Below are 25640 nucleotides of genomic sequence, written 5' to 3'. Positions count from 1 at the left end.
TGGGGTGCCATTGCCTTCTCCGTAACACAGAATATTGAAGTCTAATTTTGCATAGCACACTGTTGATATTAAAGGTTTTTAAAAAAATCTTTTAATAAATTTAATTTTAACCGGCTTGACCACACAATGTATTAATAATTCTCTTTCTCACTCTGTTCTGTAAATTAATACCTATTTTTTGTTCTTTATTCTCCTTAAAAAAGAATTGAAGCAACAATTAAATAATCTCTAAACAAGGACAAAATTATTCTCCTTTTCCCTTATCAAAAATGCATACTTATACCTTAAACCTTTTTTCTTAACCAAAAATCACATCTTGCTTTCCTTGCATACTTTGTATCGAGTTTTTTTTCTTTATCATTTTTATTTCTAGTAGTTTCATTTACACGTAAGACTAGAATTCTTAACTCTTAGTAATTAATATCTTGTGGATGTTGGGAGGTAAGCAATTGTGAACTGTTTGTCACATACAGCTTTCTGTAGTAGATGAGCAAATTTACAAACATATCAAGTCATCATTTCTAGGGGCATATGCTCCCTCCTGGTGGTCTGTGGTAAGTGGCTTCAGTCATGCCTGGATTCTTTGCAACCTCATGGACTATAGTCAGCCAGGCTCCTTTGTCCATGGAATTCTCCAGACAAGAATACTGGAGTGGACTGCCATACCCTTCTCCAGGGACCCTTCCTGACCCAGGGATCGAACCCACCTCTCCTGCGTCTCCTGCATTGGCAGGAGGATTCTTTACCACTAATGCCACCTGGGGTGAAAAAGAAAGCTGGATGACCATCTTGGACAGGTGACATTACCTAGCAACCTTTTCAACTTTTGTTATCTCAAAGCAGCTTACTCTAGAATGCTACAGACTATTAACCCTCTCCTCCTAGCTCCCTCCTAGTGCGACTTGTTTTCAACGTGACAGAACATATTTGCTAACAGACTCAAACAGCTTTAGTCTCTCTTCAATAAGCCCAAAGTAGATCATTTGAACTTATGTTTAGAAATCTCAGTGTTTTATCTTATTGAGAAATGATCTCAACGTTTACTGATTAACCATCATTTAACTGAATGTAAGTTAAAGGTTTGTGTTACCCAAAAGATTTTGGAAGCTATGTTTGAGCAGATGTATTTCATAAAACCTAATTCTTTCTTGAGTTGACTGGTGCTGGGAGCCAGACTCCGGGGAATGTGATGGGAGAGAGGAGGTGGTGTGAGTCCAGCCTCGGTCTTCTCAGACACGGCGGGGCCCCCAGCACAGGGCTCCTGCCTAAAGGGCCAAATATCACCGACCATGTGACAGAGTCCAGACTCACTGTTAAACGTCTACTCTGAGTGTCTCAGGGCAGATGGAGAAACACTGGAGGGGGAGAATTGGAGCCTGAGGACATCCCCGCCCCAGCGCCGCTCTGGAGACTGTAGGTAACTCTAAACACCTGGACTCGAGGGGCTTCTGTCCCCAGAGACCCCCCGCTGGCCCCCTAACCCCCAAGTCTCTGCCTCTCAATGAGTCTTTCAAGCAACTTCGACCCGCCCCCCACCCTATTCAGAAGCGCTCTGATTGGACATCAGGGCCTCTCTGCACACGCTAAGCGCTGAGAACCGCACTCAGCTTGTGGAGGCACATAAAGATGGGGGCGCTGTCCCCCACTGACCCCCAGAGAATGGGCTTCAGAGCACGTGGAGGGAATGGGGGCCTCGGGAAAGGAGAGGAGAGTGGTGGGGGAGGCACCGATGGGCTCCCCACGGGCTGCGGGACGGGGAGGGAGAGAGACCCGGGCCAGGGCCGGGAGCTGCTCCGGAGAGCGCGCCCGGAGTCTCGGTACTAACAGATTTCAGCTCTGCAGTTTCTCGGGTACCTAGGGCCAAGGACCTCTGCGGCAGTGCTGTGCTGGGGGCAGTGCTGTGCTGGGGCGGTCACACAAAGCCTCGCACCCCTGATCACCTTGACCTTGCTGTTACCAGTCCTGTCCTAATAATGATGAAAGTGGGTTACTCGCTCAGTCATGCCCGACGGTTTGTGACCCCATGGACTGGGACTGTAGCCCGCCAGGCTCCTCTGTCCATGAGGTTGCCAGGCAAGAGTGGGTTCCCATGCCCTCCTTCAGGGACTCTTCCCAACCCAGGTTTGGAACCCAGATCTCCTGTATGGCAGGTAGTTTTGTGTGTTTTTTTTTTGTTTGTTTTTAACTATCTGAGCCGCCAGGGAAGCCCATATAAAATAAAACCAGTTAGCAACCCTGAAAATGGAACCAGTCACGGCAGTAACTCAGCAGAGGATGTCAGTGCTGACTGGCCGCCGCAAAAGAGAATGAATGAGCTGGACGGTGGGACTGAGGCATTCACCTGGCAAGTAGGGCAAAGGGATGACAGGGTGGAAAACAGAAGAGTGAAGACAGCTGGAGGGCAGATGAGATATGAGAGACTCCAGCCGTAGCAGGAGTCTCAGAAAAAGAGCCAAGAAAACCGTGGGGAAGCAACGTGGGCATGTAGGGTAGGGGTCCTGAAGGAAAAGAATCCAACGCAGCTTTTTGACAGAAGAGAAGCCATTTTTGCCCGAGTCATTTTGGGACCTAAGCTTGGCCACCATGCTCTCAGTAATTCATGATCTTGTGGGAACAAATGATCGTTATCAGAGGAGAGACAGAACAACAGCAAAGATAAGGAATCAGTTGTAAAGACTCCCAGGCCTGCTTCAGTGGTAAAGATTAGCCCGAAGGTAAAGATTAGCTCCACCTCCAGACCAACTGGAATCTGAGGGATGATAATATTGACCTTTTCTGACCTTCATGACTTCAATCATCTATCAACTACCTTGGTCCCAGTTCTCTGCTGAATTCTGCTGTTTCAGCCCCTTCATGAAGATGCACATAACCTTAGCTTAAAACTCCCCAAAAATCTCTGTTCTGGGCGACACTCCTTTGAGAAAGATCCCTTAAGTGTTCTCCTTATTTGTTGCAAGGGATAAACCCTTCCTCCGCCTGTTCTTTGACTGGTGTGTTATTTTTGACTTGATACCTACAGGTGAGCCCAGTGCTGGTGTCCCAGCCGCCTGCGTGCAGCATGAGGCATCGCCTCTGGGTCTGGGAATGAGGCTCAGCTGAGCTGTCCTGAAAATTCACTGGAAGGACTGATGTTGAAGCTGAAACTCCAATATTTTGGCCACCTGATGTGAAGAACTGACTCATTGGAAAAGACCCTGATGCTGAGAAAGATTGAAGGCAAGAGGAGAAGGAGACGACAGAGGATGAGATGGTTGGATGGCATCACTGACATGATGGACATGGGTTTGAGCAAACTGCAGGATACGGTGAAGGACAGGGAAGCCTGGCGTGCTGGAGTCCACGGGGTCGCAAAGAGCCAGACACGACTGAGCGACTGAACACCAACAGCAAGCTCTCTGAGGTGAGGCTCACCCATCCAAGCCCACGAGAAGGAGGAGAAACTGGCGGTTCCTGGGGCTTCCTGGGGAGGCCGGCTCCTTGAAACTGCTCCTTGGCCCAGGGCCGTGCCCAGGCTGCCCCCTGAAAGCCCCGCCCTCACGGGCTTGCTGAACTGGCTCATCTCTGCAGGAGTCCTTGGCTCAGTTCAGAGCCTGCAGGGGAATGAACAGAATCCAGCAAAGCCGGCTTTTTTGGTTTGGAATTTTTATTTTTTAATCCTCTCATGATGAGATTCAACTAGGCTGATTTTTTCTATATCATAAAATTCATCAAAGCTGACACAGGTAGAGAAACAGCTGTAAGCCATCACGTGGGACTCTGAAAGCCTTGGTAAGTAGCATTCTGGGCATCCGGGTGGACCCTGGCACTAAAATTGCTTACGGACAGAAAAGGGCTTGTCTGATGGGCCGTCGTGTGTACTCAGGGGACCCACTCTTGGTCCCTGGCTGTGTGGGGTGGGAGGCAAGAATGCTTTCATTTTCTGTTCTTCATGCCGCTCAACACGAGAAGCTAAGGACAACCCAGCCTCCTCGTGAAATGCCTGCTGTTTTCTGGCAGGAGATAGAGAAGCGTCATTGGTTGAGGCAGCCCAGGGGCATTCCAAGGCCACTGTCTGCTAAGCACACAGCTCATCTAACTTTCTCCCCTGTTCTTGACGGGAGGCAGGCTAGAGCAGAGACCCTCCAGGCCTGTGTCCATGGTGGGGCCAGGCTTTGAGGAAGTGAAGCTCGGTTGATGGGTGAAGGATGGTCACCGCAGAGGTGTGGTGGGTACTTCAAGAAGTCAGAAGTCCTTACGTTTAAATGGACGCAGCCCATGGGCACCGGGAACTCCAGGTCTCATCTCAGAACACCCAGCTGGAATTCCCAGGAGCCTCCAGAGCAGCCCAGTGCCGGCCCCGCCTGGAGGACACTATGACCTGGGCATCTGGCTCCGCTCCTGGACCCCCGCCTGCAACTTTTCCTCTCCAGGGACTCCTTCCCTCCAAGGCCAGGCCAGGGGTGCCCTCTCTCAGGCCCAGGGTTTTGTGAGTGACTCGCTCAGGTCAAGCATGACTATGACACGAGGCTCAGGAGGAGAGATTCACCCGGGGTCCTAAAGGCAGGATGAGCGCCCAGAGCCGGCCCCCGCGGGCCTGATGGCGAATGGAGAGGGGAGGCAAACGGAAATGGAAGAGGCAGACGACAGGAGAAAACGCCCGGGTGAGGGGGCGGCGGTGCAGGCCGTGCGCGGCGGCGGTGCAGGCCGTGCGCGGCGGCGGTGCAGGCCGTGCGCGGCGGCGGTGCAGGCCGTGCGCGGCGGCGGTGCAGGCCGTGCGCGGCGGCGGTGCAGGCCGTGCGCGGCGGCGGTGCAGGCCGTGCGCGGCGGCGGTGCAGGCCGTGCGCGGCGGCGGTGCAGGCCGTGCGCGGCGGCGGTGCAGGCCGTGCGCGGCGGCGGTGCAGGCCGTGCGCGGCGGCGGTGCAGGCCGTGCGCGGCGGCGGTGCAGGCCGTGCGCGGCGGCGGTGCAGGCCGTGCGCGCAGGACCCGGTCTGGGGAACAAGCCAGTCGTCGGCGCCCCTCCCTCTGCAAGTGCTCTGGGCGTCACCGCCGAGGCTTTCCGTCCTCTCCCGTGGCTTCCTTTTCCTTTTCAGATTTTCCTTTCACATTTCACTAGAGAGGAGCAACAAATACTTTTTTGTAATGGAAATTGGATGAAAAACAAAAATAACAGTTCATCAGTTCATTTAGATGGCTCAGCTGTAAAAGCTGGCCTCCCGGTTCTCGCCGTCCCCCCGCGGCGGGTCCCCGCAGCCCCGGCTCCAGGCTCTGCCCGCCCCCGACGCGGGACCCCCAGCCGCAGGGACGCTCGCTCCCGTCGGGTGAGCTGCGAGCAGAGCAGGCGAGGCCGCGGCTCGGCGAGGCCGCGGCTCAGCGGCGCCGTCTGCCGGGCCAAGCGCGCCGTCCGTCCGCGGAGAAGCTCAGCTCGCCGCGACACCCACTGGCCCCTCTCCCCGGCTCCGTCTGTACACGTTTCTCATACTCAGTAATGCATTTCTGTTGTGGCGTGGGTGCTTATGTTTATGAGCATTATCTTGATGACAACTGTATTGCAATATGGCTCATTTCCCTCGCATTCTGCCCATTCACAGTGTGCAGTCAGTGGCCTCCAGGCAGTTCAGGACTGATCAGCCACTGTCATAGTCAACTTCAGAGCATTCTCATCGCTGGAGAAGACCCCCCAGCCCAGCAGGCATAGCCCATTCCCCCCATCCCACCCCCACCCCCAGTCCTCCCAGCCCTAGGCCACCACCAGCCTACTCTTGTCTCCCTATTGACCTATTCTGGACATTTCATGTAATTGGATAAATGCAAAGTGTAGCCTTTTGTTTCTTCCAGTTCACGCGTCTTGTAGCACATGTCAAAACCTCATTTGTCTTCATGGCTGAGTAATAGTCCATGGAGTGTCTCTACCACATTTGGTCTGTACAGTCATTCATTGCTGGTCATTTGGGTTTTTCTCTCCACCTTTGACCAATACAAACAGTGCTGCAGCGAACATGTACAGGTTTTCAGGCAGATGTCTGTTTTCATCCGTCCTGGGCGCTTGCCTAGGAGTGGAACTGCTGGGTCGTACAGTGGCTCTGTTGAACCACTGAAGGAACAGCCAGACTGGTTCCCAACGCACGTGTGCCATCTTACATCCCCACCAGCCATGCATGAGGCTTCTGGTTTCTCTACACCCTCGCCAGCCCTTGTGGTCATCTGACTTGTTGGTTTTAACCATCCTGAGTGGTGTGAATTGTTGCCTCATTGTGGTTAGATCTGAGATCCCTGGTGGCAGTGATGTCAAGCATGTTTTCACAAGCTAGTGGGCCGTTTGTGTATTCTCTTTGGAGAAGTATCTATTCAAATATTTTGCCCATTTTAAAAATTAGGTTAGTTTGTCTTTTATTATTGAGTTGTAGTATTGGAGAAGGAAATGGCAACCCACTCCAGTGTTCTTGCCTGGAGAATCCCAGGAATGGGGGAGCCTGGTGGGCTACTGTCTATGGGGTCGCACAGAGTCAGACACGACTGAAACGACTTAGCAGCAGCAGCAGCAGCAGTTATTTATCTTCCAGACTCAAGTCCTCACCTTCACTCGCCTGGAATCAGAGGCCAAGGGGAGAAGCAGCCTGAACCTAAGATGTTTCTGAAAAATAAAATCTATTTCAAAATGGTACAGAACCAATCCAGAAGGAAGAGGAGGAAGACAATTAGCTTAGTTTTCAACCTGGAAGCTCTACTCAGTTCTGGACCTGTTTTTGTTTGTTTGTTTGTTTGTTTTTCCTGCTCTGCCCCCAGCCTGCAATCTTCTGTAGGGGTAGAAGGAAGACCAGAAAGGGCTCACAGGTAGGGTGGGAGGAGGTAATGGGGTCTCAGACAAAGGAAGAAAGAGACCCAGCTGCAAAACCGTGGGTCAGGGGCTCCCAGGCAGAGACCGTGGCCAGCAGTGCCTACATGCTTGCCAGTCCTGCCATATTATTTATCAGCTCAAATCTTGTAAAACTTCTTCTTAGAGTATTCTGACCTCAGGAGTGGATGGCACGAAGCCCTACAACACTGCACAGGATTTTAGTCAGTCCTTACAAAATATTCTAGTAAAGTGAAAGATTACCAAAGATTTCTTTGGTGATTACCCAAAGAAATTTTATTGATGTTTCATTTTCAAATTAATATCATTAACTCACACCTTTCTCTCCTATAAACACTGCCCTTGACACTGCCCTTGACACCTGGGATGTAGGAAACTGATCTGTGTTGTCTGACTCTTGGCGACCCCACGGACTGCAGCCCGCCAGGCTCCTCTGTCCATGGGATTCTCCAGGCAAGAATACTGGAGTGGGTTGCCATGCGCTCCTCCAGGGGGTCTTCCGGATCCAGGGATCAAACCCCCTGTGTGTCTCTTACGTCTTCGGCATTGGTAGGCAGGTTCTTTACCACTAGCGCCACCTGCAGGAAGCCCCAGAAGATTGTATCAGGGAAAGAACAGAACGTTGCTTAAAGACAAGTTAACTTGGTTTCTGTCTTATTAAAATTCTCTAGCATTGCAAAGGAAGTGTTTGTGAAAAGATGTAGCAAAAATACATCTCCCGTTCTACTCCCTTGTGTTATTTCAGTTCAAAAGACGGACAGCAGCTGTGTTGGATAACATTAACTTTATGGAAGTATTTGAGAGAGGGAAAGTCCTAAACCTGGTCCTTAATTTAAATGGTCCCCCGCTGTCGCCCACTCGCAGGCGGAGTCTCTCCTCGGTTTCCTGCTGCTGCTGGTGGGAGGCATGTTCTCCGCGTCCACCCCGCCCCCTGGGCCGCTGGAGAAAGTCTTCCAGTACATTGACCTCCATCAAGATGAGTTTGTGCAGGTGAGAGGCCTGACATGCACCAAACTCTCAGCGCACTTTGGGAAGCTGGGAGAACTTGCTGGGAGGTGTGGATTTTTTTTTTTCTTTTTTCCTGACAACTTGCTGTTCAGTCACTAGGTCGTGTCCGATTCTTTGTGACCCCATGAACTGTATAGCCTGCCAGGCTTCCCTGTTCTCCACTATCTCTGGGAGTTTGCTCAAGTTCATGTCCATTGAGTCAGTGATGCTATCTAACCATCTCATTCTTTTCCTGACAACTTGATTCTATTTAAAATGCATATGGCTCCTCATTGAATTAAAATATTCAATGTGTGTTAGATTTAGGTAAGAGATCCCTCCTGGCCATTCCTCCTAAAAGGGGGCATTCCCAGCACGTCTGCTCTAGGTATGTCCATTCAGGGATGACCAGGAAGCTCTGGTGAGTCCCTGTTTACCCTGGACCATCATCAGATGGCCCATCCTCCTCTCCCCTTCAGAGGGTCCCTCGCCAAGGTCCTCTCCACCCACAAACCTGCCAGAAATGTCCCCGTTACATCACCAGCTGCTACAGCAGCTGTAAGTCCAGACAGAGTCCTGCCAAGCTTGTGGCAAGGCTGTCTGCGTGGTAGCCCACGTGCACTCTGTACTTTACTGCCTCCTTTACGATTCTCTGCTTCATCATGACACGTGGCCGTCTGCACGTGGTGTGGGCATGTGTGTCGGGGGGAGACATGGTGAGCAGGGACCACGGGGGTGAGGGAGGCCTGGGGAGCAGAAAGTCATGGGGGTTGGGGGGCACTGTACCCACCGTCCCACCTGGCACACCCCTCTCCTGCTGCCTCTCCTACCCCCAACCCCCCACCCCCGCACACCCCACCCGCCTCCACCACCAGGAATACTCTGAGCTCCCACACTGTGTCTGCTCACTGGCCCAACCAGCCCACGTCAGGAATATTATTGTGCAAACAGACTGAACCCCGGTGTTCATACTTGAGCACTAGAATCTCCAGACTGCTGGCCCTGAGCTGGGCCTTCATGGGCTCTTTCCTCGTGGGGGCGTTGATGTATGGCAGAACCAATACAGTATTGTGAAGTAATTAACCTCCAATTAAAATAAATAAATTTATATTAAAAATAAAAAAGAAAGAAAATGCCTGTTGGGTTTTCACAACTTTACTGGGGTGTTGTCCAGTATAGGCTGGAATTAGTAGTGGGGAGAGAAGAGAGAGGTGAGTCAGTGACCCACAAGGGGTGTTCGTGGGAAGCCGAGTCCTCGAGCGGGTGGCCAGAGGCTCTCAGTTCAGAAGCCTGCCGGGGGATGGGGCGGCCCTTCCGTGGGGGCTGAGGCCTGGGGGCCCAGGTCCGGGCTTTAGAGGCAGGCTCCCCCATCCGTCCTTCCCCCGGGCTCCTGTTCTCACCTCCAGCTGGGTCTCCAGGTCAGAAGAGGGGCCCCGGGCTCCTGCGAGGTGTGCCCCAGGGGAGCAGACATAATGACCCCCCCACGCTAACCACCTGTCGCCTTTGCTCCCAGACGCTGAAGGAGTGGGTGGCCGTCGAGAGCGACTCGGTGCAGCCGGCGCCCCGCCTGCGACGAGAGCTGCTCCGCATGGTGGGCCTGGCCGCAGACCGGCTCCGGGGCCTGGGAGCCCGCGTGGCCTCGGTGGACGCGGGCTTTCAGCAGGTGCTGGTGCCCCCTCCTCCCCGCCTCCCGCCTCCGCCAGGCTCCCCTTCCCGGGCCAGGACGGGGCTTCCCTGAGCTCCTCAGTCCCCCCGCCCGCCCCGTCGTCTCCACTCGCAGTGAGGCTGTGGCACTGACTTCCTGTCTTGCCAGACCGAGGGGGAGATGGGGCAGGTGAAGGGGGCGCGTGAAAGCCCCTCACCTGTGCTGTTCACGGCCTTCACGTGCTTTGCGTTTCTCCCAAGGGCCCTCTCCCTTAAGCGCAAATGCCTCCTTAAAAGACCCGACCTCTCAGAATCAAGGCTCACTGCTGCCCCTCGGGGGCAGTCCCTGGAGGGGGGCATGGCGACCCGCTCCAGACAAGGACTTGTGTGAAGAATCCCATGGACAGGGGAGCCTGGCGGGCTACAGTCCGTGAGATCACAAAGAGTCGGACACAACTGACACAGAGACACACACACTCACACACACAGTCTCACACACACACTCACACACACAGTCTCACACACACACTCACACAGTCTCACACACACACTCACACACTCACACAGTCTCACACACACACTCACACACACAGTCTCACACACACACTCACACAGTCTCACACACACACTCACACAGTCTCACACACACACACTGACACACACACACTCACATACACTCACATATACTCTCACACACTCACACACATACACAGTCATGTACACACACACTGTCTCACACACACACACTGTCTCACACACACACACTCACACGGGGACATATGGACCTTTACTCGAACCTCCCAATGTCCGCTGCTTCAGCGCTGACGTGTGTGCAAAGACTGGTCTCCAGGACTGTGTCTGCCTGCTTGGAGCTGGTGGAGTCTGGGTTCAGACTGAAGAGTGTGCTCAGTCACTCAGTCGTGTGTGACTCTTTGTGACTGCATGGACTGTAGCCTGCCAGGCTCCTCTGTCCGAAGGATTCTCCAGGCATGAATACTGGAGTGGGCTGCCATTCCCTCCTCTGGGGGACCTTCCCAGCCCAGGCATCACACCTGTGTCTCCTGCAGCTGCACAATTGCAGGCTGATTCTTTTACAGCCGAGCCACTGGGCAAGCTCTCCTATGGAAGAACATGTTCAATTGAGTTTACTCTTTGTCAGTGTGTATCTGAGGAAGGACTTTACTTCTCATGATGTTTTCATTAGAAGTGCCTTGTGGTACCCCCGTAAGAGTCAGATGAAGATGATGGGGCTCTCCAGGGACCAGGGGGTAGAAACAGACTCCTAGTGCCGTGTCTTTGAATTTTCCGGAAGAACTGAATAGTCACGTTTTTTGAACCATCCCTTTTCCTTCTGCAGCTGCCTGATAGTCAGACCCTCCCAGTGCCTCCCATCCTCCTGGCTGAACTGGGCAGTGACCCCAAGAAGCCCACCGTGTGCTACTACGGCCACCTGGATGTGCAGCCTGCCAGACAGGAGGACGGGTGGCTCACGGACCCATACACGCTGACGGAGGTGGACGGTCAGTGCAAAGGATCGCTCCCAGAGCTTAAGGCTTTGCGATGCAGCTCTGCCTCAGGTTCCAGGTTTTACCTGTGGTTGTGAGGATTGGACAGAATGCAGCACTCATGGTTTGCCAGTTGGTTCAACGAAGCTGATTTTCTTTCATTTATGAAAGAAACTATGAGCTTTTGTGCCCCTAGGTGAATTAAGTCCCCAGGATGGGAGTTCTTGGATTTCACATACTTTCTTTTTTAAAAACATCAGATGTAATTATGCTTTATAAAGACAAGAAGAAGAAAGATTAATGGAGACACCTGTGTACCTTTTTCCTTTCCCCTGCTAATTGTAAAATCTCAGAGTGAAACCCTGTGTTACCTGATATTTTGCAACAAATCCTTGGGCCTTTTTCAATGAATTTGGATAAAAATAGGTAACTACTATTAAGGCCAAAGGGCTCTGTATATTTTCAATTAGCTTCCATTTGTTGACTAGCGTACTATTTGTATATAAGAAATAATACTTTGTGAGTTCAGAGCAAGACTGCTGCCTAGAAAAAGAGAGAACCCGATTCAAACAATTATCTGCAAGTCTACTTTTGTTTTTGATTCACTCAACCTGGCAGAGGCATCCATGCTTTTCTGAAAATTCTTCCCCCACCTTTAAAGGAAAACTTTATGGCCGAGGAACAACAGACAACAAAGGACCTGTTTTAGCATGGATCAACGCGGTGAGCGCATTCAAGGCCCTGGACGAGGTAGGTGCTGGCTGCACTTGGGAGTGAGGATGGTGACGACGGTGATGGAGACGATGGTGATGCTGATGACGGCAGTAAGGATGGGTGATGGTGGTGATGGAGATGATGGGTGATGGTGGTGATGGTGATGGAGACGATGGTGATGCTGATGATGACAGTAATGTTGATGATGGTGGTGATGGAGATGATGGTGATGGTGGTGATGGTGATGGAGACGATGGTGATGCTGATGGTGGTGATGGAGATGATGGGTGATGGTGGCGATGGTGATGACATGATGGTGATGGTGGTGATGGTGATGGAGACGATGGTGATGCTGATGACGGCAGTAATGTTGATGATGATGGTGGTGATGGAGATGATGGTGATGGTGGTGATGGTGATGGAGACGATGGTGATGCTGATGACGACAGTAATGTTGATGATGGTGGTGATGGAGATGATGGTGATGCTGATGATGACAGTAATGTTGATGGTGATGGTGATGGAGATGATGGAGATGATGGGTGATGGTGGCGATGGTGATGAGATGATGGTGATGGTGATGGTGCTGATGAGGATGGAGATGATGGTGATGCTGATGGTGGTGATGGAGATGATGGTGATGGAGACGATGGTAATGCTGATGACGGCAGTAATGATGGGTGATGGTGGTGATGGAGATGATGGGTGATGGTGGCGATGGTGATGGAGATGATGGTGATGGAGATGATGGTGATGCTGATGACGGCAGTAATGATGGGTGATGGTGGTGATGGAGATGATGGTGATGCTGATGACGGCAGTAATGATGGGTGATGGTGGTGATGGAGATGATGGGTGATGGTGGCGATGGTGATGGAGATGATGGTGATGGAGATGATGGTGATGCTGATGACGGCAGTAATGATGGGTGATGGTGGTGATGGAGATGATGGGTGATGGTGGCGATGGTGATGGAGATGATGGGTGATGGTGATGGTGGTGATGGTGCTGATGGTGATGGAGACGATGGTGATGCTGATGACGGCAGTAATGATGGGTGATGGTGGTGATGGAGATGATGGTGATGCTGATGGTGCTGATGAGGATGGAGATGATGGTGATGCTGATGGTGATGGAGATGATGGTGATGGTGGTGATGGAGACGATGGTGATGCTGATGACGGCAGTAATGATGGGTGATGGTGGTGATGGAGATGATGGGTGATGGTGCTGATGGTGATGGAGATGATGGTGATGGGTGATGGTGGTGATGGAGATGATGGTGATGCTGATGGTGCTGATGAGGATGGAGATGATGGTGATGCTGATGGTGATGGAGATGATGGTGATGGTGATGGTGGTGATGGAGACGATGGTGATGCTGATGACGGCAGTAATGATGGGTGATGGTGGTGATGGAGATGATGGTGATGGAGACGATGGTGATGCTGATGACGGCAGTAATGATGGGTGATGGTGGTGATGGAGATGATGGGTGATGGTGGCGATGGTGATGGAGATGATGGTGATGGAGACGATGGTGATGCTGATGACGGCAGTAATGATGGGTGATGGTGGTGATGGAGATGATGGGTGATGGTGGCGATGGTGATGGAGATGATGGTGATGGAGACGATGGTGATGCTGATGACGGCAGTAATGATGGGTGATGGTGGTGATGGAGATGATGGGTGATGGTGGCGATGGTGATGGAGATGATGGTGATGGAGACGATGGTGATGCTGATGACGGCAGTAATGATGGGTGATGGTGGTGATGGAGATGATGGGTGATGGTGATGGTGCTGATGAGGATGGAGATGATGGTGATGCTGATGGTGATGGAGATGATGGTGATGGTGGTGATGGAGATGATGGTGATGCTGATGACGGCAGTAATGATGGGTGATGGTGGTGATGGAGACGATGGTGATGCTGATGGTGGTGATGGAGACGATGGTGATGCTGATGACGGCAGTAATGATGGGTGATGGTGGTGATGGAGACGATGGTGATGCTGATGACGGCAGTAATGATGGGTGATGGTGGTGATGGAGATGATGGTGATGCTGATGACGGCAGTAATGATGGGTGATGGTGGTGATGGAGACGATGGTGATGCTGATGGTGGTGATGGAGACGATGGTGATGCTGATGACGGCAGTAATGATGGGTGATGGTGGTGATGGAGACGATGGTGATGCTGATGACGGCAGTAATGATGGGTGATGGTGGTGATGGAGACGATGGTGATGCTGATGACGGCAGTAATGATGGGTGATGGTGGTGATGGAGACGATGGTGATGCTGATGACGGCAGTAAGGATGGGTGATGGTGGTGATGGAGATGATGGTGATGGTGCTGATGAGGATGGAGATGATGGTGATGCTGATGACAGTGGCTATGGCGATGGTGGGCTGTCCTATCTGGGGGGTACTGGGGTGGGGGTCCATCTCTGGGCACTGTGTCTACAGGAGAAACACAAGGCAAGTACGGCCCAACCATGCCCGAGGCTGAGATCCTTGATGCTGCTTCTCCCAAATCCTGTCCATTGAGCAGGCCCTGGCTTTGCTTCTGTTTTTTACTGGAAGTGATTTCATCGGATGCCAGAGACTCTCTCTCATGAGAAGAAGCAGAAGAGAAGGTTTAAGTGCTCTCCACTTGACTGCTTTATCTCACTGAGGAAGACAAGCTTAATGAATCAGGACATTTTTCTGGCCGGGCCCTGTTGACCTGTTGTTAATGCACTCCTCTAAATAAGCCCTTGGTTTCTTTCTTTCTCTTCAATTCTCTACTTTCTTAGTCTCTTTATCTTTCCTTCCTTCCTCACCAGTTTCCTCCTCTCTTTCTCTGTTCTTCTTCTTTAAGAAGAGGAAAACAATATTTGTAAGTTTCTATGCACGAGTGCTAAGTTACTTCAGTTGTGTCTGACTCCTGGGACTGTGGCCCTCCAGGCTCCTCTGTCCATGGGATTCTCCAGGCAAGAATCCTGCAGTGGGTTGCCATGCCCTCCTCCAGGGGATCCTGCTGACCCAGGGACTGAACCCAAGTCTTTTATGTCTCCTGCATTGGCAGGAGTGTTCTTTACCACTAGTGCCACCTGGGAAGCGCTGCATACATAATACATAATCCTCCATTCACCCTGCCTGTGTGAAGGTAAAAAGCTACTTTGCTTTTTAAATTTCAGTTCTGAAACTTACATAATCACAAACAAAACATATGAAGTCCTCATGGCCCTTAGACAAATCAGTTCATCTCTCCAAGCTTCACTTTCCTCATCTGTGATCTAAGGTTGACCATTTCCACCTCCACGCCTGTTGAGTGTATTAAGTGAAGTTACATGTATAAAGTTCCTCTGGGACCAGGCCCTTTTTGAGCGCTGGCTTCTTGCTTCCTGGTCCCCTCCCATCCCCGTCCTGTCTTGTTCAGCGCACTTACATGTACGCAACCTCTCTGGCTCATCTTACCAAGAGGCAGGGCGAGTATTAATACCCGCCTCACATAGAGAAGCGGCTGTCACTCGAGAGGTGACATAGCTAGTCCTCGGTCCCGTGGGGGTCAAGGGACAGAGCAGAGAGCCCTGGATGCTGGTCTCACATCCTTCTCTGACACTTAATAGCTACTGGCTTGTATTTTATTAATCACATTTTGCCAGAAAATTCCAAGGCTTTTCAACTGCTCCTTAGCAATTGTTTTCTAGTTAAATGTTGATAAAGAGCTTTCAAATATTAAAATTTCAGAACTTTAGCTTGACTTCCTAAGACACCTAGAAATATATTCAGGGAATGCACTGAGCGAATCTTTATCCCCAAATCCCCTTAACCAACTGAGTGACCCAAGGTCACTTACTTTCTCATACATAATCCCCCACTCATCCTGCCTTTGTTCATCTGGGGCGAGTCAGCCTCACTCATCAGAACTAATTAGTATGTTTGGGCTGCCTTATCTGCACTGAATCACTTTTCAACCCCCACCACCCCCATTTCGCCTTGTGTTCCAGGAAAAGTCATTGACCTCTCCTATCCATGTGGCTCTCAAAGATATGAAGTTATACATTATAAAGACACAAAAAGATCAAAACCAAATGGGGGAAAGGCACATTGTAAAAATTTTAAAGGCGCCCTAACATTAACTAGAGAAAACCTCAAGTTCCATTTTGCTGCGAGATCAAAGCCTTTGAATAAGTTAAAAGGCAGATTGAGCTCATAGCTGAAAAATAACAGATACTTGAAATAAAAATTATCCCGAGGCTTAAACATTAGACAGCCTTTCAAAGGAAAGAGCTCTCATTTATCATGCTCAGAATTATGAGGACAGAAAAGAGACCTGGAATGGAGTAACCTTCCTGGAAAAAGTGCTCTTGGGGAGAGGAAGGGTAGGGACCCTCTGCAGGGCTGAGCAGAACCCTGTGCCGTGGACACGGCCTTTTCTTTAGGAACGCCCTTCCCAGATCCGTGGTCCCCAACACGAGTTTCCTGCCTCATTGCCCTTTACCTTGGCTTGCTCACAACCTGAGTTAAAACTGCCTCATTGTAAACAGGTTTGTGGGAACGTGTGTAACAGTGCAGCGTATTTATGGTACACACAAACACGTCCTGGGTTTTCAAAAGGTGAAGGGCAAGGGGTCCACTCTTTCCTGCAGCATAATTTGCCCCATTGTTAATGCAGGATCTCCCGGTGAACATCAAATTCCTCATCGAAGGGATGGAGGAGGCCGGGTCTCTAGCCCTGGAGGAACTTGTCCGGAAAGAAAAGTCTGGGTTCTTCTCCAGTGTGGACTGCATCGTGATTTCGGACAACCTGTGGATTAGCCAGAGGAAGCCTGCGCTCATCTACGGGACGCGGGGGAACAGCTACTTCACCGTAGAGGTACCTGCCGACCGTTGCTGTGAGGGAGGTGGGGGTGTCCACACTGGGATCCTGGTGGGAGGACGGAGCAGACGCTGACCTGGGTGCTTGACCCAGTGTGGGGGGATCACGGGGTCTTGGGATTGGGGGGAGTCCATGAAGCCCCCCAATAGTGAATGCATGTGCTTTGTGCACGTTTCTGGAGTGAGGAGGCAGAGGGGTTTGTGGCCAGGGGGATGCAGGAGAGATGCTGGGGCCAGAAGGAGGCATAAGAGCGTGGGTTCCCGGAGGAGCACTGCCAACCCAAATGCTTTGTTAGCATTGCTGCCTGAGGAGGCAGAGGGCTTAAGTGAGCAAGTGAAGGATTCATCTGACAGTGCCATGAGATGGCAGGGCAGGGGAGGGCCAGCCGGGCAGGAAGGCTGAGAGGGAAGGAGCTGAAAACGATTAAAAAAACAACACAACAACAAAAACCCAAACTCATTAGAAATTGGGAGCTGGTTGGACACTGTGTGCACAGGAGAAGGCCAAGGTCATGTGAAGGGGATGGAGTCACAGGTCTGCAGCCCTCCTGGAAACGGCAGCTGTGGGAGGTATCTGTAGAAGATATTCCCTTCCAGACCTCCTCCAGTTCAGCAGCTGGGAGCACGCCGAAGTGTTGAGTACCAAAGAGACAGAAGCCTTAGGTCTTGTGGGTGGGTCCAAGGTCAGACCTCGAGGGATGAGCACTGAGCGCGTGGAGCCTGTGAAGGAGCCGTTTGGGTCTCACTCCACATGCAGAGGAAGGAGGCTCCAGGCTCACATCCGGGTGAGCAGGCGGAAAAGCGATTATTAGAAGAGACAAGGAGACGGGTCCTGCGGGCAAGAGAGAACAAGCAGAAGGCAGTTTCTTGGAGAATTTCTCTGGAAGGAGGGCTGAGTAAGAGACGGGGTGAATCAAGAGGGACACAGCTCCATGAACTTCGCCGTGGGCCGGGGGGCTGGTGGCTGCGACCCAGCACTGCTGGAGGCGAGGCTGGGGGCCAACACCAGTTTCAGGGGAGCCAGTGGGACATGAAGCCCCCTGTCGTGTGTGAGAAACGCGGCGGGGGTGTCAGCTGACCCTCCTGAGTCCTGAGGGCCGCCTGGGTGGGTCTGGCACCAGGGGAGGGCTGTCGTCGAGCGGCAGTGGTGGGAGCTGCTCTTTTTGACTGTCTTACAGGTGAAATGCCGGGATCAAGATTTCCACTCGGGGACCTTTGGTGGGATCCTCAACGAACCCATGGCAGATCTGGTCGCTCTTCTTGGTAACATCCTCTTTCACTTTTTAAGCCTCAAGGAATCTGCTCACGTGGTTCTGTTGGACTCAGCCCTCTCCTGCTCGGTTTCACACCAGCCCAGAATAAGGGCGGAGCAGAGGGAAACCTGGGGCTTCCCTGATGGCTCAGCTGGTAAAGAATCCGTCTGCAATGCCGGAGACCCCGGTTTGATTCCTGGGTTGGGAAGGTCCCCTGGAGAAGGGAAAGGCTACCCACTCCAGTATTCTGGCCTGGAGAATTCAATGGACTGTATAGTCCATGGGGTAGCAAAGAGTCGGACATGACTGATCAACTTTCACTTTCAGAGGAAAACCTAAAACTCCTGAGGCTTATTAAGCCCATGTTATTTATTTCCATGGATTGAAACCCTCTCTCAAACTACCCCCTTTTCATTTACTGGGTGTCGCAACACATCTGGCCATCCTCGGGGACAGTGGTGGACAGACCCTTCTGGAAAAGCATCCAGGGCCGGTGCCCAGTCTACCCACACCTCTTGGCTTCCATCCTGCGGGTCCCCAGGGACACCAGTGAGTCTGTTGCAGCACTGGGGAGCCCTTCCAGGGCCCAAGAGTGGCCCTTGGCTAACACTTGGAAATGAATTGTCTGAGGAGACGCACGTGCTGGCAAAGCAAGAGACTTCACTGGGAAGGGCCCCTGGGTAGACAGCGGCAGGAGAAGAGGCCCAGGAGGACTGCTCTGCCATGTGGCTCGCTGTCCTGGGTTTTATGGTGATGGGATTCGTTTCTGGGTGCTCTCTGGCCAATCACTCTGGCTCAGGGTCCTTCTTGGTGGCACAGGCATCACTCAGCCAAGGTGGATGCCAGCGAGGAGGATCCTGGGGGGTTGGTAGGATGAGTGGCACCTCCTTTTGACCTTTCCTGTAATTCTTCTGGTTGGTGGTGGCTTGCTAATTCTGCATTCCTTACCAGCACCTCCTGTCATAAAACAACTCATGCAGATGGTTACTATGGTGCCTGGCCAGGGTGGGCGGTTTCAGTCAGAGTTTCCCCTAACAAGTTTGCTCGCTGTCCCCCACCCCTCATCCCTAACTTCTCCGGTGGTGGGCCTGGTGGATGCAGGTGAATGTAATTGTGTGTGTGTCTGTGTCCAGGGAGCCAGCTCACCCACCTGACTCACCTGTAGCTCTCACCTACACCTGGACAGCCCAGCAGTCAGGTGGATCGTGGAGCTGAAGGAAGCTACATCTGCAGGGTGGCTTGCACCCTCCTGGTAGGGACTCTGCACGTGCTGTATAACTTGTTGTTCAGTCGCTCAGTCATATCCAACTGTTTGTGACCCCATGGGCTGCAGCACGCCAGGCTTCCCAGTCCTTCACTATCTCCCAGAGTTCGCTCAAACTCATGTCCCTTGAGTCAGTAATGCCATCCAACCATCTCATCCTCTGTTGTCCCCTTCTACCTTGACCTTCAATCTTTCCCAGCATCAGGGTCTTTTCAAATGAGTCAGTTCTTCACATCAGGTAGCAAAAGTATTGGAGCTTCAACTTCAGCATCAGTCCTTCCAGCAAATATTCAGGGTTGATTTCCTTTAGGATTGACTGGTTTGATCTCCTTTCAAGGAGACTCTCAAGAGTCTTCTCCAACCTCACAGTTCAAAAGCATCAATTCAAGTCATAATTTGCTTCTTTTTTTAAAGAGAGGTTCTCAGGTTAGACAAGCTTCAGACCCCACAACATCTGGATCCTTCTCACCTGGATAAAGATTGACTTTGTGCAAATTTCACAACAAGCCCCTTTGGGAAAATTGCCAGAAAGCATTCCAGTATTCTTGCCTGGAGAGTCCCATGGACAGAGGAGCCTGGAGGGCTACAGTCCCTGGGGTCACAAAGAGTTGGACAGGACTGAAGCCACCTGGCACGCATGCACCCTGGGGATCAATCAGCAAAGACCCCTCCTTTTCGCGCCTTGACACAGCGCTACCTCAGCCCTGCACGCTCACGTCCCAGTGGCCTGGGGCCTCCCCAGGGAACCACCAGCCCTCCGGCAGACCTGCTGGGCGGTCGCCCCCAGTCTTTAGTGTCACTTTGTCCTCGTGCATCCTGCCACTTCATTACCCAGTGAAATAGTGAGATCCATCTATTGTCTGTGCCCTCTCTTCTGTCTGCCTATTCATCTATCATGTATTTTTTAAGGCCTTCTAGTTTTCCTGCAGTGTAACTCTTGGCCAGTATTTTCCATGCTTGATGGCTTCAGACAGAAAATAGCGAGCCATTTTTCTTTAAAGTGTTTAAATTGTTTCCAGAAGAATTCAGATAGCATACAACTTAATATTTTTGTTTTGCAGGGTAGGGGGAGATAAAATAATCTCTGTTTTATCAGACTCATCCTCCACTGCCTCCCTGCACAGAAAGTGTGGCATCCCTACGTCTTTGGGACTGCATTTAGAAGTTCCCCCCACCCACCCCAAGCACTATTGCCTCACCACATCCTGGTAGACTGTGGTTTCACCCAGACATGGAACTCCATTCAGCCCTGCCAGGGCATAGTCTCTGCTAGGAAAAGTCCCACCAGGGTCATGAACAGGATGAAAAGCACATGCTTTCACTTTGTTTTTGAAACAAATCAGATACTCACTCCCCCCAGCTGGCATGGGGAAGGCCACTTCCATCCTGAGAAAACAGAGATTTACAGCACTGGGCCCTGGGGCATTTCTGCTGGAGGAAGTGGTGAGCTGCTCAGATGACAGCCTCGGGTCTCAGATGTCTGTTTGAATCACCCCTGCCCCTCTCAGAGGTGAGGTCTGGCTAAATGGGCACCGTGACCCGGACCCTGGGCATCCTGGCCTCTGCTGCCCTTGGCGTTTCAGATACACATGTCCGTTCTCATCACTGACTGTGCTGCCTGCCTCGGCTGGCCCCACAGGCTGGCCCAGGTGGTCCCACTGCTGGTTTCCTACCTGTGTCTTTCCAGCTGGGTTGCCAGCAGGTCTGTCTGCCATTCACCTCTGTCCTCGAAGATGGGCCAGGCAGCAGAAGTTTAGGTTCAGTGATGCTAAAGACTCAGTGACTGTGTCACTGGGGGGGGGCTTTTAAGTTTTGTGTTGTTTTCAGTGGGGTGACAGAAATTCGGTTCAGTTGCTCAGTTGGTGTCCGACTCATAGACTGCAGCGCGACAGGCCTCCCTGTCCATCACCAACTCAAACTTATGTCCAGCTTACTCAAACTCATGTCCATTGAGTTGGTGATGCCATCCGACCATCCCATCCTCTGCCGTCCCCTTCTCCTCCCACCTTCAATCTTTCCCAGCATCAGGGTCTTTTCCAGTGGGTCAGTTCTTCTCATCAGGTGGCCAAAGCATTGGAGTTTCAGCTTCAGCATCAGTCCTTCCAGTGAATATTCAGGACTGATCTTCTTTAGGATGGACTGGTTGGATCTCCTTGCAGTCCAAGGGACTCTCAAGAGTCTTCTCCAACACCACAGCTTAAAAGCATCAATTCTTCAGTTCTCAGGTTCTTTATTGTTTAACTCTCACATCCATACATGACTACTGGAAAAACCATAGCTTTTGACTAGATGGACGTTTGTGGGCAAAGTAATGTCTCTGCTTTTTAATATGCTGCCTAGGTTGGTCGTAGCTTTTCTTCCAAGGAGCAAGGGATGACAGAGGCTGATTGTGAGTCAGTTACAGCCAGCCCCAGTCTGTCGGTGCCCAACTTATTTTATTTATTTATTTATTTTTACTTTATTTTACTTTACAATACTGTATTGGTTTTGCCATACATTGCCAACTTATTTTTGACTTGAATTTTACTAATGAGTTTGCATCTTTTATTTGACATGTGATACCCCTTATTAGGCTAAACAAGGGGAATTCATAACTCAGGACCCTAGCGGGGCGGATAAGCGCACAGCATCTACAAGTACATCCCTGAAGAGCAGTTATGGTTGTATTTGTTTATAATGAATGTATATTATAAAATATGGTCTTTAATTTCCTCTTTATAATGAATATTTGTTCTTTAATGGTACCTGCATTACAATTTTTACCTTATGAGCTATGGGGCTCTGGTGAAGCAGATTAACGGGCCGGAAACAATCACGTCCATCCTTAGGCTCCTCTCCAGGGCCAGGACCCCGCACATCTGCAACTGCCCCCGCCCCTGCCCCTGTGTGTCTCTCATAGGCAGCCTGGTGGACGCGTCTGGCCGCATCCTGGTCCCTGGGATCTATGAGCACGTGGCTCCTGTTACAGAAGAGGAGAAGAGGGTGTATGCGGACATCGACCTGGACGTGGAGGAGTACCGGAACAGCAGCCAGGTTAAGAGGTTCCTGTTTGACACCAAGGTAGGTCACTCCTCGATGGGTAATCTGAAAGAGGAATGCTGAGAACCTGTGCTTTCCCAGTGCCTGGTTTGCCATGCGCTGCTGTTCTGCACATCTAAGAGCTGGGAGCACGTGCTCATGAGGGCAGGTTTCCCTTTCGGGGTCCCATCCCAGGGTCAAGATCAGCCAGCCCTTTTCCTGGGGTCCGTCCGGCATGGGCCTTGGGTGGCCTGACTCACGGCCCTGTGTTTCCAGTCGGTTTATGAGACTCAAGCCCATGCCAGCCTCAGCCAGTGAGTTGAGCTTCCTGTCTATTTAGAGATTGAGATAGGCTGAGATTATTTCAGTTCCAAGATCCCTAAGTGTTCTTTTATAAAATTTATTTTTAAAAAGACAAAACTAGAGCTTTAGGGTTTAATCCGTAAATTCTCCATCACTGCCTCAGTGTGGTAAATGAGCCCAGAGCCAAAAGCATTAGCTACTGGCAAATCTGGGCTTCCCAGATGGTGCTAGTGGTAAAGAACCTGCCTGCCGCTGCAGGAGAGATAAGAGACATAGATCCTATCTCTGGGTCGGGAAGATCCCCTGGAGGAGGGAATGGCAACCCACTCCAGTATTCTCGCCTGGAGAATCCCACAGACAGAGTAGCTGTAGGGTCACAAAGAGTCGGACACGATTGAAGTGACTGAGCACGCACACACTGGCCAATTTAGATTTCTTTGCTTTTCCTTCTGCTTCTCTTCTTCCTTTTAAGAAACAAAAACTCGCCCGCCCCTCCAGTGATGGGCCACTCTGGCTGGTTCCTGAGGAGGAGCCTCCAGGGGAGGGAGGGACCCTGAACAGAAGTGAGGAGTTTATTATCAGGAAGTGTATCTGTTCGCTCAGACTGGCTGTCTGGGGGCCGCTGGCTCAAACGTCTGCAGATTTCTTTGACGGCTTCTGTCAAAGAAGACAAAATGCAGCTCCACACAAGTTATCACTGGAATGGCTGGGGACAGAAATTTATAATTGAGCCCCCGTTTTAACTGCTAACTTCAGAGCTGGCGTGATGAGGGGCTGTGGTCAGCGGAAGCGGCTCAGGCAGGTCTTGGATCCTTGGGGAAGTCCACCGGTACCGTCGTCCAGACCCGTCTCAGTAGGAGGTGATAATTAGCTTGTCATGAGCGGTGTCACAGACGTACAGAAACTGGTGACACAAGTGATACCACTCAGCTGGGTTTTAATGAAACATTCTTCTCTGTAATAAATAATTTTATCTCATAGGAGGAACTTCTAATGCACCTATGGAGGTACCCATCTCTTTCTATCCATGGGATTGAGGGTGCGTTTCATGAGCCTGGAGCCAAAACAGTCATTCCTGGCCGAGTCATAGGAAAATTCTCCATCCGTCTAGTCCCTCACATGGATATGTCTGTGGTGGAGGCCCAGGTAACCGCGTGCCTGGTTCTGCACTGCGTCCGAGTGCTGCACACCACACTGTAGGGGGCAGTTCAGTTGTTAGCACTGAAGTATCATACTTTTTCCCAATAGAAAAGGGACTGGAACAAATGTCAAGAAACTGATAGAAATTTTAGTTTGGTGAAATTCTCTCTGCTCAATTATAAGCAATTACAGTAGTCAGATAAGTGACCATTTGGAGTTGGAGTGATGGGAAATTTTAAGATTAAATGGTAGACTTGAAGGCAAGATTGGTTTTCCATCCAGATGGAGCAGCTAACTGCCTGCGGCTGGATTGAGCCGGAAAAACCCGCAGCCGCAGTCATCAGTTTGTCTGAAATCCACTCTCTGAACGCAGCCATTTTAATGACAATGCTATCTGGCGGGAGTTCAGTGTCTAAATTATCCACCAAGTGTCAGTTCGCTCAAGTTTAATGGAAAGTAGACTCTGAATAAATGCGCTCAGGAAACACCTCATCCCATCCCTTTCTGTCCCCATGTCGTCTCCCTTTTATTGTTGATTGCATCCACACACTCCCTCCCTCCCCTTCTTCCCTCCTCCTCCCCCCTCCCTCCCTCCTCCCTCTTCCTTCCTCCCTCCTCCCTCCCCTCCTCCCTCTCCCTCCTCCCTCCCCTCCTCCCTCTTCCCTCCTCCCCTCTCCCTTTCTTTGTGGACTTAACTGTCCCTCTGTCTACAACATATAGATTCCAGGAGGGCAGGGCCATTCTGCTTTTGCTCACAGCTGTGACCACCTGGGTGCTGGCCCAACACCTAGAATGGTTCCGGCCACATGACAGGTGTCCACTGACATCTGCTGAAGCCAAGAGTGGAAGGAGTTTTTGTTCTGTTTTGTTTTTGCCACATCACACGGTCTGTGGGATCCCAGTTCCCTGACCAGAGATTGAACCCGGGCGCTCAGCAGTGAGAGCATGGAGACCCAACCCCTGGACCCCCGGGAGTTCCCTGGAAGGGCTATTTCAGAGTCTGAAGTTACTCTCGGAGGATTTCCCTAGTAGCAGCCAACAGAGCCAAGGGAAGAGAAGGACACTGATGACAAGGCTCCTTCACAGCTTAGCTCAGAACTGCTCTCACTTCTGGGAAATTTCCAAATTCATGATGTTCCCCAAATAGTCATGAAGGTACTGATAAGTCCAAGGAGGGCATCAGTCATCAGATGAAGTTATACTTGTATTATGGTTCATAACTAATAAAATTCCAAATAACCAGATGCTAGCAGACATTGTGCAGAGGATAGGTTGGGGCAGGGCTGGGCTTGGAGAGTCTAGGGGAGGAAGGGGAGTGAGACCCAGTGTTGCTCCCATTGGATGAAGCCCCCCACTCACCCTCCAGTCCTGGAGAGCCTGCTCACTCCAGGCCGGCCCTCTGGAAGAACTCAGGCAAAGCCCAAAATACTCAAATTTGTTGGGTTGAGGTTTAATTCGTTTCCTGATGAGAGATGACTGTGCATTCATGGTATGAGAATTACTTGAAGGTTTCTCTTACACCTGAAAATGTTACCTTTCAGGTGAAGCAGCATCTTGAATACATATTCTCCAAAAGAAACAGCTCCAACCAGATGACTGTTTCCATGGCGCTGGGACTGCACCCGTGGATCGCAAATATCAGCGACCGTCAGTATCTCGCAGCAAAAAGAGCCATCAGAACAGGTTGGGCTTAAGATATTTTGAGTTGCCAGTTTACCGTGTGGGGGTTGGTGCCTGGGGGAGCAGTGGACAAGGCAGGTGAGAGTAAAGCCGCAGTGTCATCGTCCTTTTCCTACGGGCTGTACTAGCATGCACAATGCTCTGTATCGTGAATCTTCCCTATCACCTTCCCCATTTTACAAAGAAGGCCCAAAGAGACAAGGTAATTTGCTGAAGGGCACCCAGCTATTAGTGGAAAAGCCAGCATTTAAGCTCACTAGGAGACTTGAATTTTGGGGAAAATGATGGACTTGAAAACCTCCAGTGCTCATAGAAATGATGGGAGTGTGGAAAGAGTTAGCCACTCAGTCATGTCTGACTGTTTGCGACCCCATGGACTACAGCCCACCAGGCTCCTCTGTCCATGGGATTCTCCAGGCAAGAATACTG

General features: G+C 51.1%; 1 protein-coding gene across 7 annotated transcripts in view; it reads left to right on the top strand.

Annotated features, from left to right (window-relative positions):
- Nucleotides 1-1303: 1303 nt before the first annotated feature.
- The window catches only part of CNDP1 (carnosine dipeptidase 1), a 27970-nt gene continuing 3633 nt past the window's right edge, over nucleotides 1304-25640 (top strand). For 2 of the 7 annotated variants that reach the window (XM_069568814.1, XM_069568813.1), the window contains exons 1-11: nucleotides 1331-1413; nucleotides 3020-3768; nucleotides 7697-7822; nucleotides 9333-9482; nucleotides 10821-10983; nucleotides 11630-11718; nucleotides 16351-16551; nucleotides 17732-17816; nucleotides 21970-22130; nucleotides 23373-23537; nucleotides 25073-25178. In XM_069568814.1, coding sequence (XP_069424915.1) covers nucleotides 7739-7822; nucleotides 9333-9482; nucleotides 10821-10983; nucleotides 11630-11718; nucleotides 16351-16551; nucleotides 17732-17816; nucleotides 21970-22130; nucleotides 23373-23537; nucleotides 25073-25178 — 1204 coding nt within the window. In that variant the 5' untranslated portion in view covers nucleotides 1331-1413; nucleotides 3020-3768; nucleotides 7697-7738. Of the gene's footprint in view, nucleotides 1418-3019; nucleotides 3769-7696; nucleotides 7823-9332; nucleotides 9483-10820; nucleotides 10984-11629; nucleotides 11719-16350; nucleotides 16552-17731; nucleotides 17817-21969; nucleotides 22131-23372; nucleotides 23538-25072; nucleotides 25215-25640 lie in introns of all 7 variants that reach the window. The other 5 variants (XM_069568817.1, XM_069568815.1, XM_069568812.1 and 2 more) reach the window with 4 other exon arrangements.

The sequence above is a fragment of the Ovis canadensis genome, chromosome 23 (genome assembly GCF_042477335.2).
Source record: "Ovis canadensis isolate MfBH-ARS-UI-01 breed Bighorn chromosome 23, ARS-UI_OviCan_v2, whole genome shotgun sequence".
NCBI lineage: Eukaryota > Metazoa > Chordata > Mammalia > Artiodactyla > Bovidae > Ovis > Ovis canadensis.
The sequence above is the reverse complement of the archived record's forward strand: the minus strand, read 5'-3'. Positions and strand labels throughout refer to the sequence as shown.